The sequence below is a fragment of the Corapipo altera genome, unplaced genomic scaffold, assembly GCF_003945725.1.
Source record: "Corapipo altera isolate COAL_440 unplaced genomic scaffold, ASM394572v1 48b, whole genome shotgun sequence".
NCBI classification, from domain to species: domain Eukaryota; kingdom Metazoa; phylum Chordata; class Aves; order Passeriformes; family Pipridae; genus Corapipo; species Corapipo altera.
Window position 1 is genome coordinate 10,299,016 of NW_020884884.1, and position 14,317 is coordinate 10,313,332.

General features: G+C 39.0%; 1 protein-coding gene across 5 annotated transcripts in view; it reads left to right on the forward strand.

Moving 5' to 3' along the window:
• TTC7A (tetratricopeptide repeat domain 7A) overlaps window positions 1-14,317 on the forward strand; it is a 173,638-nt gene that overhangs the window by 1,719 nt on the left and 157,602 nt on the right. For 2 of the 5 annotated variants that reach the window (XM_027641742.1, XM_027641743.1), the window contains exons 2-3: window positions 1,189-1,352; window positions 2,940-3,108. In XM_027641742.1, coding sequence (XP_027497543.1) covers window positions 1,189-1,352; window positions 2,940-3,108 — 333 coding nt within the window. Of the gene's footprint in view, window positions 1-1,188; window positions 1,353-2,939; window positions 3,109-3,839; window positions 3,897-14,317 lie in introns of those variants that run through there. The other 3 variants (XM_027641744.1, XM_027641747.1, XM_027641746.1) reach the window with 3 other exon arrangements.

Consider the following 14,317-nt stretch of genomic DNA (forward strand, 5'->3'; position numbering starts at 1 on the left):
CTTACCTATGTCCTTAAGTTTGTTTTAAGATATTAAAGACTACCTGAAAGGTCTTTAGTGTGTAGAAATTATTGCATGCAAGTTTAGGGGGGAATATACTTGAACATTTATGCTTCCCGTTTTATGTACCTGTACGTTGTTTATGCAAGTTAGTTGCAGACCTGCAAATGAGCAGGAAGAGCTATCTTTATAATTTGATATGCAGCTGAACAGTTGGGCCACAACAACAAAAAAACCTAAACCACCACCACTCCCACACACAGAGTTGATTATTAATGCTGTATGTAGTGTATAGGTGGAAAGTGGGGATAAATTGTCCCATGGCCTGAAAATATGAAAATAGGTACACCGTCATGTTTCCCATATTCTAGAATTCCAGACTTTGAAACGTGGAGTATATATGAAATGTAGGGCTTGGCTCTTTGATATACAAAGATTTTGTTACCCTGCTTGACCAAGTAGCCCACTGATTGAGGTACTGCTTTTATGAATAAGGTAACTGGGCCCGTCATGCAAGAAATCCAAGTACTCTGACAGATGAAACTTTTTTCTTTTCAGCACGATTACCACTTTGCATGATGCTTCACGCTGTATCCAGTGCTGCTGCTTGTGTTTGAGTTTCTCTTCTGTAGAACTGTGAACAGGAATGGATTTTAGTGTACAAAGAATGTAGCACATTAGTTGTGGCAGAGGATCAAGCCTTGTGTGTCTTTAGTATCTAAATTGTCTTTTTTCTGTGAACTTTCAGGTAAATTCATTACTGTTTTGCATTGAAATTCATAGCTTCCGTATCGTCCAAAGCGTTCATTTCATGTTTGTACATTTGTAGATCTAAAGCATGCACTGATGTGTTTGCGAAGATCGGTCTTACACTTTTGAAAGTGAGTTTTGTGCTGAACTGTTGTATTAGTGCCAATGCAGGAATGAATGGTGCTGCCAAAATTAAAGGATTCTTTAGGGAAAAATCTTCAAGTTATAAGGAAGTGAAGTTTCATTTTTTCTTAGGCAACGTACTGTTTCCAATAGATAGAAGTTAATGGAACTTTTTTTTTGTGTCTGCCATTTCTTCCTTCTTCTCTCGTTTGAGTTGCCCTTTATGTGTCTCAAAGGTGCGTTGTTTTTTTTGTAATTCTGTTTATCATCTACAGCACTAAGCAATGTTTCTTGTTGTTTGGTGTGTGCTTTCAGAGGACCACGGGAGTATGCTGCTAGCAGAGGTTCTGCTGGAAGAATGTTTGAAGGAAAACTTTGCCAAACTGAAGGACTCCATTCCACTGACAGAGAAGAACGAACCAAAACTGAGTGAAGCTAAACAGTATCTGACCAATATCTTAAGCAGAGGAAAACTAAGAGTAAGTGGGCTCTGTTATCATAATTCCTGCCAACTGGATGTTTCTTTCATATGATTATTAGTCTGATACAGGGTGTAATTGTTGCCTCTTCATGTCCCTGTATGTACAGTGCTGTACTGTAGGCATTACTGAGGGACTGCTAATTCCCCTTGGCAGTATCTTCTGTTGTGAGACTTGATTTTTCATATGCAAACAAATAGTACATATTCTGTTCTTTTTTTTTTTTTTTCATTAGAAAGAACAAGGATAAATATTTAGGATTTCTCTGGGATGTGGGGTGTGGCCACATAACATGACCTACTGCTACTCCTGATCTGAGGGAGCTGTGTATACCTATTCAGCTCCAGATCAGAGAAGAATGTGCTGCAGGTTGCTGTCAGGAATTTAGGGTTGTGTTGTGAGTCCCGGATTACAGCCTTGTACTACTTTCAATCTCTACCAGAGAAGTTATGCTTTTGTTTTATTTTGTGGCCTGGGTTCGTGGTTGATGGCTGCTTGTCAACTCAATTGCAGAGCTTCAGGAGTGTTTTAATACTGTGTCTCAATGTCTGCTGCTGTTTTGGTGTCCTTGGACACAGTTTCATAACTGGGTTTAGAAGTAAATGAATTACAGGTCTGTTCTAGACTTGTATTACTTTTGGTTCAAAATTGCCAGGCTAGTTAGCCTGGAAATGTATATTATATTTTTAACATGTTAATTTCCAAGGAGAAAGTGTGCAGTCACTTTTCTGGAGGAGTTCTTTTTTCTTATCTTCTTGAAAGTCAACCTATTTAGAAGTAAAATGGAGCTAGTAAGGAAGGGGAGTCTGTCCAACCCTCTTTCTAGTTTAACCCCATTAACAACCAGAACTACTGAATTCTTCCAGGTCTCCATATTTAGTTTGGCTGCATGAATTGCCATTACTGTTTCTTTGTTAACTGTGACTTAGCCACTCATGCAGCATTGACCCTGTGTTGATTACATGTATTAAAAAAGGGGTAGGAAGGCTTAGGAACCTTTTCATGCTTTCCAAAGGGTCTGAATAGATGTATTTTACTGGGGTTTTTGTTAGATGTGTTTTCAGTCCTTCAAGGAAACAACTCTTAGAAATAGTGGATGTGCCTTCTGTTTTTTCTGCTGCTGCATGAAAATTCTTTGACAGCTTAAGAAAACTGAGGAGCTTTCTCACTGTCTAATTAAATAAACAGAGGAGAGGGGAGCACTTGCCTAAAAAGTCATGCTTTCTGCTTAGTTTAAAAGCAGGAGGTTTTTTTTGTGTGTGTGCAGGTAGTTCTGACAATGCCAGCCTTTTATGTGATGTCCATCAATTCACTAACCACAGATCAGGTCAGCTGAAACCAAAGACGTGGCTTGGAACTGTGTGTTTGTAAATGAAGCTCCAAAGTGGTTGCCTGACCTTTGTTACCTGCTGCTATCATGAGCACAGCCCTAAGATCTCTAGACACTTAAATCCTTCCTACTCTGGCGTGTGGAGCTAGCAGTTGTGAGAGGAAAGCATTCTGAATGTGCTTAATTTGTTCTGGAGTACCTCATTTTTGCTGTCTGCTATTTTATCACATAAACACTCTCTCCCTGCTCTGTTTCAGCCTAAGTATATGACTGAAGCTATGCTGATCCTAGGAAAGCTTCATTATGTGGAGGGATGCTACAGAGATGCCATCAGCATGTATGCAAGAGCAGGAATTGATGACCTCTCAACCAAAGATGAACCTCTGTACGTGCTGCGTTTGATAACTGAAGCCTTTGTTATTAAAGGTAAAGGACCATGTATGTGTACTTGAAACACGCTGGTTTTAGGGTGAAGTTGAAGATATTTCTCCAAGTGATTTGATTGGAGCAGAGTTAGGGCAAAGATGTATGCTATGGAAAATCCTACTGGATATGGTCTGTGTAGTTTAAACTTAAAGGCATTGTGGAATTTTAGTCCATGGTTTTTAAACTTGGCTGGTTTGTAAAGGAAAGCTTGAAATTGGAAATTTTGTGATAACTCTTGGCTGTTAGTCAGCAACATGCTTTAGCTGTGTGTCCATTTTGGGAAAATATAAATCAAGCATTTGGCAGAATTGGGGCCTGGACTTTATCTTACAAAAAGTTCATTTACTTGTAAATTTCAGTGATTTATGTGAATTAAGCAAGGACAATGCCTCCAAGTTTTAAACTTTGGACTAACAGAATATGTGCTTTCGAAGTAGGTAGTATATTTTTGCAATGCATGTCACACAGTATTAGACCTTATGTACAAACAGGAGTCTCTCCGTCCCCTTATAACTCTACAGACATTGCACTGTTTTAGAAATTCTAAATAAAACTACCTCTATGGGTAGTGAAATTGCATTTCCTTTTTGAGTTGGGGAGAGGAGGACCCTAGTCAGTTTTTGACTTGGGGGGAGAAAAAGATCAGTAATCTTCTCCTTCATTTGCTTTCAGTTCCTTTGTAAATGTTGCTCAAGTACTGCTACCTATCTACTGCTTTCTACTCTTTTCAGCATGTCCACCAGCTAATTAGGTGAATGAGAACTCTGATGATCAGATACCTTCAACTGGTATGTAAAATAGTGAAACCAAATCAACCCAAAATACTGTTTGATTGGGCTGCTAGTATTACTGATAATAATCTGAGTGTTTCGTGATCTCAGTGTCATTCTGCTTTTTTGAAACCCTGCTTGTGCTGCTTTGCTTGCTTTGATTTTTGTTTTCCATGGTACTGATTGAATCTGCTTCATTAATGAGCTTTTGTGGAGCAGGACTAATTTACCTGTAACTCATGCTCACACTTGCATGGCTCAGAGGAGCGAGTAACTGCCAGTGCATTCTTAGCAGTTTATTTGAGAGCAGCTGCTGGTGCACTCCAGGACATGCGCTGTCCTCGCTGGGAACTGGATAAGACCCTTGGTGAGATGTGAGTGTAATGATAAGGGGTGTGTGGAAACTGATGGAATAACACCGTTCATGTAAGACCTCTTGTATTGTAATGACTGCCTAACTTGCATATGAAGATGTGGAGGTGTTTGCATCAAGAGCATCAGGCTGCACTTTTTTTTGTTTTTTCCCCATGTCGTTTAGCATGGAATGTAAATATTGCATTGCTCCTGTAAACTATGTGGAGGCTCTGCCATTGCAGAGCAACCTCTGTGCTGTCACTGTTCCACAGTCTTTATTCTTTCTCCAATGTGATTATTTTCAGATTAGCCAGAATATCAAGGGTATAGTAAGTCACTCAGTATTCTACCAAAGCTTCTGACAGAGAAAAGTGCAGCAGAGTGGAGCTTGTCCAGCTGAGTCTGGAGAGGACACTCACAGCTAGGATCACTGTTCCCTCATGCCGTTTGCTCGACTTCCCAGTCTTAAAGAAATAATCCCTTATGTTAGAATTTTGTACAGGTAGCCATGGCAGTAGCAGTGTAGATTTAAATTTTTATTTTAGAACGTATTTCTGGGCTACCTCTGCAGAGCAAGTAACAATATGGTGTTGAATTATTTAAAATTCATATATACTTTATGCTACAGATTTTTTTTATTTCTTTTTAATTTGGTATCTCTGCAGAAATTATGTTGATCCATACCATGTTATTGACTTTGGTTGAACTATTGGTTACTTACGCAATCTGAAACCTTCTTTAAAGATGAAACCTGCTTTAAATCTTCTTTAAAGATGCTCTTGAATGTCATTGGTAGTAAAATTTTTGCAGGAGTCCTGTAGGCAAAAATCCAGAAAAGTTATAGTCCTGTCTGTTTCAGGGCAGAAGTTAGGTTTCCTGCTTAATTTCTTATTCACGTTTTCAGAAATGGGAGAAAGCAGTTGGTTTAATAGAATATCCCTGTTCACCAGCATTAGTTGAACACTAGAACTTTGTATCACCTCATAGCAGTAACTTGAAACTATCTTGGTTTTGTGTAGTTAAAACTGCTGTGTTGTGCCTGTATACAGAATGGCAGTGTAGGTTCTCAAGCACCGGGGATTAGGCTGGAAAGGTCACAGAAGAAAGAAAAGTCAAATCAAAGGCTTATTTTTTTTAATGCTGGCACTCTTAATGTTGGAAACAAACAAAAATGTAACAAGAAAGATGTGAGATACACTGGGAGAAGCTGCGTAGATGAAGTCAGTGGTAGAAGTGAAATGTGAACCAGCAAAAACGAGTTTTCTTCTTTAGAGCACCTTTTAATCTCCACAGCACTGAAGGCTGGACATTGAGCTAAATCTCTGGAGTCTTCCTGTGAAGGTCCAGAGTATATAGTAAGTTCATATTATGGTAAGAAGCAATATGAATTTGCACCCTCATGATTGAACTGCAGGTGTTGAACAGGGAAAAAGTTTCTCGCTTGCCTTGCTCAGTAGACTTCCACTCAAAGTGAGTATCAAGAAGTAAATATTAAAATTCTTTATAAATGTGGGGAAAGGCACAGGAGAAATGGCAGACGGCAAGGCTCTTCCAGTTTTTCAGCTGACTGCTGCTTCCTGTTCTGTTTCTAAATCCCCGTATTGTGAGAAGTTCTGTAAGCATTGTGAGTGGAGCTCTGACAACAGTTTGATTTTTCACTATGACTAATTTTACCATCTATGGTTAGTTAATAGGTGGTTGGTTCGTACTTGTCTCCTTCTTCCCCATCCTCCATGAAGTTAATCCCTCCTCAAAACCTCTGCTCAGTTCACAGTACTGCAAGTAATCTCTGATGCAAGCAGCTCTCTGTGTTGCATAAAACACTATTGAGTAAGCAAACTTTGCTTCTAATTCACTTGGGACATGTTGTAACTTTGTTACCTGGTGTTGTCCATTTGAAACAAGCAGGCAAAAAAGACTTCAGAACAATATGTGGAACTGTCAGAGCCCACTGGTTTCCCTCTGTCCCTGCTTGCTGCAGAAACTCTACAGAGATCTCTCTCTGTTCCCAGTGAGTAAATCTTCCTGGTAGTAGGGTAGGTCACTACCTAACCCTTGCGAAGGACGGTACAGCTCTAGCCAGGGCCTCAGCATACCTAAGTTCCAAGAAAGAGGTTTCTCTGATGTTGCAATGTTTTCTGTGCTGCCTGAGAGCGTGACGAGACCTGCGTTAACTGAGTCAGGTGTTGCCAACCTGAGTGATGGAGGCTCAGGCAGGGTTCACGTGATGTGTGGGTCTTATGTTTGTAATGACTGAGAGGGACTTTGCCTTATGGTCATGGATGTGTGGCATCAGAGCTGCTGCGCCGTGAGTCAGCTCTGCGCTGAGGAGCTCCCGGTGTCTGCCAGACCAGCTACCAGGCCAGGCAGTGGACTTCCTCTACCTGGAGTGGGGTAGCCTGGAAATAGGAAGCTATCTAAATCTGTACAGCAATGATGTGGGATTGCAAATGGTAGTTAGTTTGCAAATGGGTTTCTAGTGAGTTAAAGTTTTAAATGTCTCACTATCTATTTTTCTCTATTTTTCTCCTTTTCTCCCAGTTCATCCTGCAGTAATTTTTGTATTATTGACCATTTGCAGATTGGGGTGGGTTAATTTGTGCAACTTCAGTCTGAACTCTCTGTACAGCCAGAAGCTGGCTGTTCTGGGGTGATTTATCACCTCTTCAAATGGCATCTGATGTGGATGAAGTGCATGGTATTGTACAATACAGTCTTCTCTCTAATGACTGTGAGAAGAGGCTGTGTACTAATTGTAAATTTGTTTCTAAAAGTTTTTGGTGATTTGTTTTTGTTTGGTGTTTGTTGGGTTTTTTTTGTTGTTTTGGTTTGGTTTTTTTTAACTTTAGAAAAGACATCCTTTGTATCAAAAGGCTGCAGTGTGAGCTTGGTTGTTTTAGATCTTAGAAAAATGCATATGGAAGAGAATGAAGCCTTTATCATAGTCTGTGTTTTATTATAACAACCCCAACCACAAGTCATATGTATGAGGAAATGAGACTGCGTTAGTGCAGTGGCTTGGAGTTATATATATTTTGTTCTTGGACCCATTTTTGTCATTTTAAGGGGTTTAAGATCTGTGGTGTGACAAAAAGCCATAAGATCATGAGACAACAAACTGTGCTGGATTGAGTTACTTGTCTGAGAGCTCTCCTAAGAGCTGTGAGTGGTATTGCTGAATGCAAAACCCTCAATCGACCACGTGAAGGTTTTTCCTGAGCTTGAGAATAATAAACAGACTGGAACATGGTTCCAGGGTTCTGAGTTCAGTTCAGCTTGTTATGGATTATTTTGTGTTTGTTCATTTTTAGGACAAATTGCTGAGCTTACATGTGTTCCTGTTTCTTTTGTGATTGTATCTTTTAAAACTTCAGTGACAATGAGGTTGGTATGCTTGGAGGTATATTGCTCTGCTTTCTCCTCATATGAAATCTTTGTCTTGGGTTTGTAGTACTGGAAGTAGTTGTTTGGAGGTTAAGGTGGTGTTCTGGAAGGAAAATGGTGATATCACACAGAGACAATAAAACAGAAAACCTGACATTTTAGTCAGATGGTTTGAAAACTACTTGCGTAGTTTTAATCGTGGTTTTAAATTGATCAACTGAAGCCTCAAAATTTGAATAATCTGTTTTAAACTTCCTTTGTGATTGCGCTGCTTAATTAGTTTCTCATTTTGTTGGCTTGCACTACTGTTAAAAGCAGTAGGTTTGTATTCAGTAAATATAAGTTTGGTATTAAAGTTGTTCATTCTGGCTAGTCAGAGGATGTATCACACACTTGTTCATAGACTTCGTTGGAGTCTTTAATTTTGACATGTGCTTGTGTGTCATTTATTTTTCTAATATGGTTTTCTACATGATGATGAATTTCCTAGGTGAGATTTTTATTTAGCTGCATTTGATTGGAAATTAGAATAAAATGTACAGTTATTGCAAAGCTGTGTTCTGATAAATCTACTTTTCCCTCCTCACTAAAGAATTTGATTAAGAGTCTTTTCAGTTTAACAAATGAATTTTATTAACTTAGTGTTTCTGATGAGCATTAAAGCTGATAGATTTCTTGTCATGTGTGCATTTTTTTAATTTGTAGATTAAAATGTGAAAAAAAAAAGCTTTCCTATTTGGTTTTATTTAGCCAAAGCTTTGTTGGCTCATTGAACTAAATTAGTGGAAAAAACTGAAAGGGAGAAAGGTAGGTTGTTTTTTTTTTCCTTGTTTTATTTTTTTCCTATCTGGAAGAGAACACCTCTATTTTAAGAGTTTGATGAAGTACTGAAATAGTCTTTATTTCAGATCCTAAGCCACTAACTTTTCCAGTTCAGTTTTTTTACTAAATGCTACCAATCCCATAGTGCAAGGATATATTCCATTCAAATAATGTTAATAAGTTATTGTGTGTTATCAGCTTAACTTAAGCAGCCTTACTTTTAATTAGAGTTTCCAGTTAGCTTCTCTGGGATGAGACTTTTGTCTACTTAGTTTTTGATAAGTGAGATGGTAATAAACTGTGGAGTGTTCTGGAGTACAGACTGTGCAATGATTCTGAGTGCCAGCAGTTTGAACAATTTCAAGTGCAGATAAACTGAGTTTAGAAACATTGTGTAGTTTTGCAGGGTCATGATTTATTTCATAATCTTCTTTTGAAAGTGAATTTACACTTTTAACTTCCTTTAATGCAGGAAGCATTTTTAATTCAGGCCACGTATTATAAACCTCTTAGCCTGTTAACGGGTTGTACGTGCTCTTTCTGAGCCTGCTTCTTGTTTCAGATGGCATAACAGTTTTCAAGATGTCTTCTCCTTTTTCCAGACAAGTGTTTGGAATACTGTTCTGCTTTCTGTATGCCAAAAAATCCCCTCCCAGTGGTTATACATACTTTTTGTACTTGGAATCTTTACTGCAGGCTCATTTTTAAGAGTTCTTGAACTTCTTTAAGAAAAGCTTTATTGTAATACCTAGCTAGAGATGGTGTGTGTGTGTATCTTACTGTGTAAAAACATACCTTGTCTTGTCAACTGAGACAAGTGTAGAAAATGGATTAATGGAAGGTTGATGACATTTTTTACATGTTCAAGTAAGTAATTTGCTTTATGTTCTCTCTGGGCACAAATGGGGAAAAGTACAAAAGTCAAAGCAGGTTGTAATTGCACAAGTCAAGATAAAGATGGTTCATTTTTGTATTATAGTTTAGGAGCCACGTAACTACAAGGAAAATACTCATATCTGCTAGTGGTAAAAAAAGAGGGAACCCAGAACTTCCTTCCCTCCTTCCAGTACAACTGATGCACCACCCCCACCCTCCTTAGAAGCTGAGTTTTCATCCTGCCTGCATTGCTATTACTGACTGACCTGAGGGCAGCGTGCTATAATGTACCCTTGCAGCAGAAATGGGCAGTAGGTTGTAAGGTGCAGGGGAAAAAATCCCGAGACCTTCAATTCTCTCCCTGTCTCTCCCCATTAGTTTCAGTGTCAAGTATGATGTTGTTTAGGCACTCTTGACATTATGGCATGTATACTTTAGGCTTTTACTTGAAAGTCTAAATCTTCTCTAACCTGATAATCTTGTTTAAACCACAAGGGTTGTTATCTTAACATGTTCTGACTTCCCAGGAGTCCCAAGTCTGGGAGTCCCAAGGAGTTCCCAGGAGTCCCAAGTCCCTACTGTCTGGAACCTGTGCACCAGTGCTGGCTCAGGTGCTTGAATTCATTGCAGTGTTGAGAAGGGCAGCTAACACTTTCCTAAAGACAACACCAGTGTTCTTCATAGTCTTTAGGAAAGCTTGTTGATTGTGAAGAGCCAGAATTATATGGGGCATGAAGTTAAGATGAGAAAAACATAGGATTGGGTGATAGCTGAAGGAAAAGTTATCTAAAACTTTGATTTCACTTTTTTCATACGAATATATAGCTCTTCAGTGATAGTGGGCTTCATGAGGGTGATCAGCACTTGCCAGTATGCAACTGTGTTAAGCTCTATACTGCTTTTGAGATGTTACATTAACTGCTGTTTCCTCTACTGACAACTACTTGGTGAGGTTACTTCCGTCAGTAATTTCAGCTGCTGCTGTGACTGAGTAGAACTTAGTGGGACACAGCGGAAGAAAAAAATTATTTTGGTTTTTTTTTTTGTTTGTGCTTTGTTTTTTTTTTAAAGGGTCGAGCAAGGGCAGGGCACAACAGACAACAAAGGGTTAAGAATCAGCTCTCTGAACACTGAAGATCTATGGGGAGATGGTTTCCTTTAAACAGAGCCTAAAAAATAAAATCAATTTTCTTTCCTGGCCATTAGAAAAATTGAGTCCCAGCCAAAAGGATGTGTGATTCAATAGGACATTAAAATGTGAGTAACTCAGGGTAGGACATTTTGTTGGCAAAACTTGTTTTCAGTTTTGCTTTGCAAAAGTTGCATCTTTTAAATGTTAATCCACATCAGAGAGAGAGAGGCTTTGTTCTATACCTGGTATGCACTTCAAAGTGCTAGTTTTCACAGTTCTGACAGTGAGACAGGAAGCATGCTGTTAATTCATGTTGGCATCAGAGTAGCTGTCTGATAGGCAAAATCCCCACTTTGTAGATATTGATGTCTTGATAAAAGGGCCTAGTATCAGCATATCTTATTTGGGGTTTCAGAACAGGAAGGTAAGAGTCTGGAGTTGCTCTTCAGTTGTGACAGTGATGACCTTGAAAGTGTTGCATTTGGTGAATTGTATACCTTGGTGCCACTGCTTTCCAGCTTGTATGTGAAAGAGTTGCCAAGCCTAGCCCTGATGTTCTTGGTGCTCTTAGACTTTCCTATTACACTCCCTGAGCTCTTCTCTGCTGTTGGATCAGATATTTCACTTTTTTGGAAGTGGTTTGTTTAGCACAATCAGCTATGCACAAATGCAGCATGGGTGTGACTTTAGACTTCTGAGGAGAGTTAGTTGCAGGCCACTAAATGCAGATTACTGAAATTTGGAAAGTGGAAAAAGGAAATAACATCTGATTACTTTTGTTAATGTGATTTGGTTTCTGTGATGGTAAAATTTTGTTATTCTCCGCAGAGTTACAGGTGCTGGTTGCACACAATGCATAAAACCTTCTCCACCTTCTGCACTACAGTTTAGTTCTCTGAAACTGGGGGATTAGTGGCACCAGGAGGTACAAGACTATTTGCACATGCTTTTCTGAGGAAATGGTACAAGGAATGCACAGTGTTTATAAGGTTATATGAGGCAACATGCTATACTCTTACTTTTACTAACAGAAAACAAATACAAATGTACTCTCAGATGGCCTAAGCCAGAGGTAGCTTTTAGATGGCTATGATGCCAGTGTCATGCTGGCGCTGTGTTGTGTAGCATGGTGTGTGTCCAGTGGCTGTGGGAAAGTTCCATGTGCTGGTTTGCCCTGGAGTAAGCTTCAGATGTCTCTGACCATCTTTTAAAGAGACAGGGCAACAAGCCTGTTAGTCTTCACAAGCTCTGTCAGTTCTAATAACTTGTAAGTAGAGTTGGCCTGAGTGCTTGATATGAATCAGCATAGTAAAATAAGAATTACCCTTCTCTTTTCTCCCTCCTGCTCCCTAAATACACATATAATCATAGAATCATTTAGGTTGGAAAAGACCTCTAAGATCATAGAGTCCAATCATTAACCCAGCACTTCTGAGTTCACCACTAAAGTGAACACAGGGACCCAAAACGGAACGCAGGATTTGAGGGATACTCTGACTCAGTGACTGCAACTGGAAGAGAACTTTCTTACTGGTGATGCTACCTGACTGTGATGCAGATAAGCTCAAGCTGAATGAATTCCAATACTTGGTCATCAGCACCATCTGACTCCCTTGTGCCTCTTCTACTTTTCATTTTTCCTCTTCTGCTTCTTCCTGTTGTATTTAGACCAGGGAAAAAAGTGTAATTTTTGCAACATACCCTGAAAGTTTATAGATTTGGATGGTGTTGACCAAGTCTTTAGATGTGGGACTGTAAGAGATTGCTGTGTTTGCTGTGCCTTAGAGCATTGCTCTAGTAGATGTATCTTCATGTCATGGAACAGAGGTGGCCTCTTGTGCCAGAACAATTAATATTTTATAGTAGTGATCCCCAAAGTGGAGTGTGTGTGACCCAGTGAGTGAGCATGATGATCCACTGAGGTGCAGGAGAAAAATACTGTATCTGTTATTTTTTCTTAAACAAAACACCACCAACAACACCAAAAAAAACCCCCAACACATTGAAATTAAGCTTTATTAATATATTGTATTGCCAGTGGCACCCTCTCACAGTTTGTACATCAGAGGTTCCCATGTCATGTGGGTCCTATGAAAATATCTTGCAAAAGAGGAGGGTGTTCCACAGTGCAGAGGGGCTCACAAGGGCATCCTCACTTGTTTGTTCACTTTCAGTGTATTGCAGTTCACCTGTGCCTAGTTAAGTGGATTTATGTATTATATTGTTTAGTTTTAATTAAACTAACCCTTATGAAATAGACAAGTCACTTAAAAATTCCCTCAAAGCAACTGTGGATTTCAGGTAATACTAGTAATAGGAGCACAAGTGAACAGTAAGAAGATGGCAGAGCCTACACTACTCTTATTATGAGCTCTTCGATCAGGTAAAAACAATGACAGTCTAATTGGATGCAATCAATGATGTTTGAAGTCCAATTGTACTCAATTCAGTACTTCTAAAAAATTCATTAAACTTAAATTTTTAGAAGCTTCTTTTGAGGTTTCTTATGCGAAAGCAGAATATGAAAACCAACATACCATTGGGGAAAACACTTGTTCTTCCTGCTGTGGAAAAACAGTTGAAATAATACACAAAAAGCAATATGGCAGCAAACTAAAATGCATTCCTTTGAAAGACTCACAGAAGACATTGCCAAAGACATGAAAAAACAGGTATTAGAAGAAATTGCACAGTGTGAGACCCTTGGTATACAGTTGCATGGAAGTACAAATGTTTCTAACATGTCTCAGCTAAAGGAGTTTGCCAGAGTCTGATCCAATACTGAAATACACTGAGAACTACTTGACAGCACAGTGGGACCCAGAAGTGCACGAAATGCTATAGGAAATCATCAGTGGGGTTAACTTTGTAAACACAAGACTTTTAAATAGAATTTTTACAATAATTCGTAATGAGATGGGGAGTGACCATGAAAATCTTTTGTACCACACCAAAGCTCGGTGGTTGTTTCATGGAAAATGGTTTAAATAGTTGTCAAACTTCAAGGCGAATTATACCTTTTTGCTTTTGCGAAAGGTCAGGTGTTCTGAATTTGCAGGCCTTTTCAGTGATGACGTGTGATTGTCAGTAGCATGTTACCTAGCAGGTATTGTTTAAAAAATAAACACATAAATATAATCAATGTGTGTATATAACTATATGTGTAGCCTGTTGGGTGTGCATGCTCAATATTTTTTTTCTTTATAGGGTATATGATCAAAGAAGTTTGGAGACCAGTATATTACAGGTTAAAGCTAAGGTTTAAAGACATGCCGTGAAGCTTAAGAGCGGCTAGCTGATAGGCAACAAGTCTGGATATGGTCTGAAAAATGACTGTCTTTGGATTAAGACTGCTGATTTCTGCTATGCATAAGTGTGATGCAGAGCCTACGTGGCATTGATCAAGGCTAGGTGACTAAGGTTGCATGTCAGGGGAGTGCTTGCTGCCTTTTGGCTTCACAGCCACTCCATCAAAATGCTGTCCTAGTTTTAGCAATCAGCTTTAGCTGTAATTACAAGTCTAACTAGATAGAGTTCTTAATTGGAAAATAATTAGAGTAACATTGTTAGGGTTGGTTTATTGCAGGTAGCAGGGAGGCTGGGAATAGGTAGGGGTCTTGAGTTCTGCATTGATGCAACTGAGCAGCTATGCACAGGTTACTGACATTTTCAACTTTGTTCCCAGCTAATGGGCAGAAAGGTCTTCAGATAATTTTATTAGGGTTACTGGAATTTTCTGGCTTTCTACCTTTGAGACTTTTACGTAAAAAGTACCTCAAGATTATAACAGATTGCTGAGAATATGCAATAATCCTATATAATAGGAAGCAGCAGTGAAAGAAGCATGTGCAGCTTTCTTGAAAAATAAAAC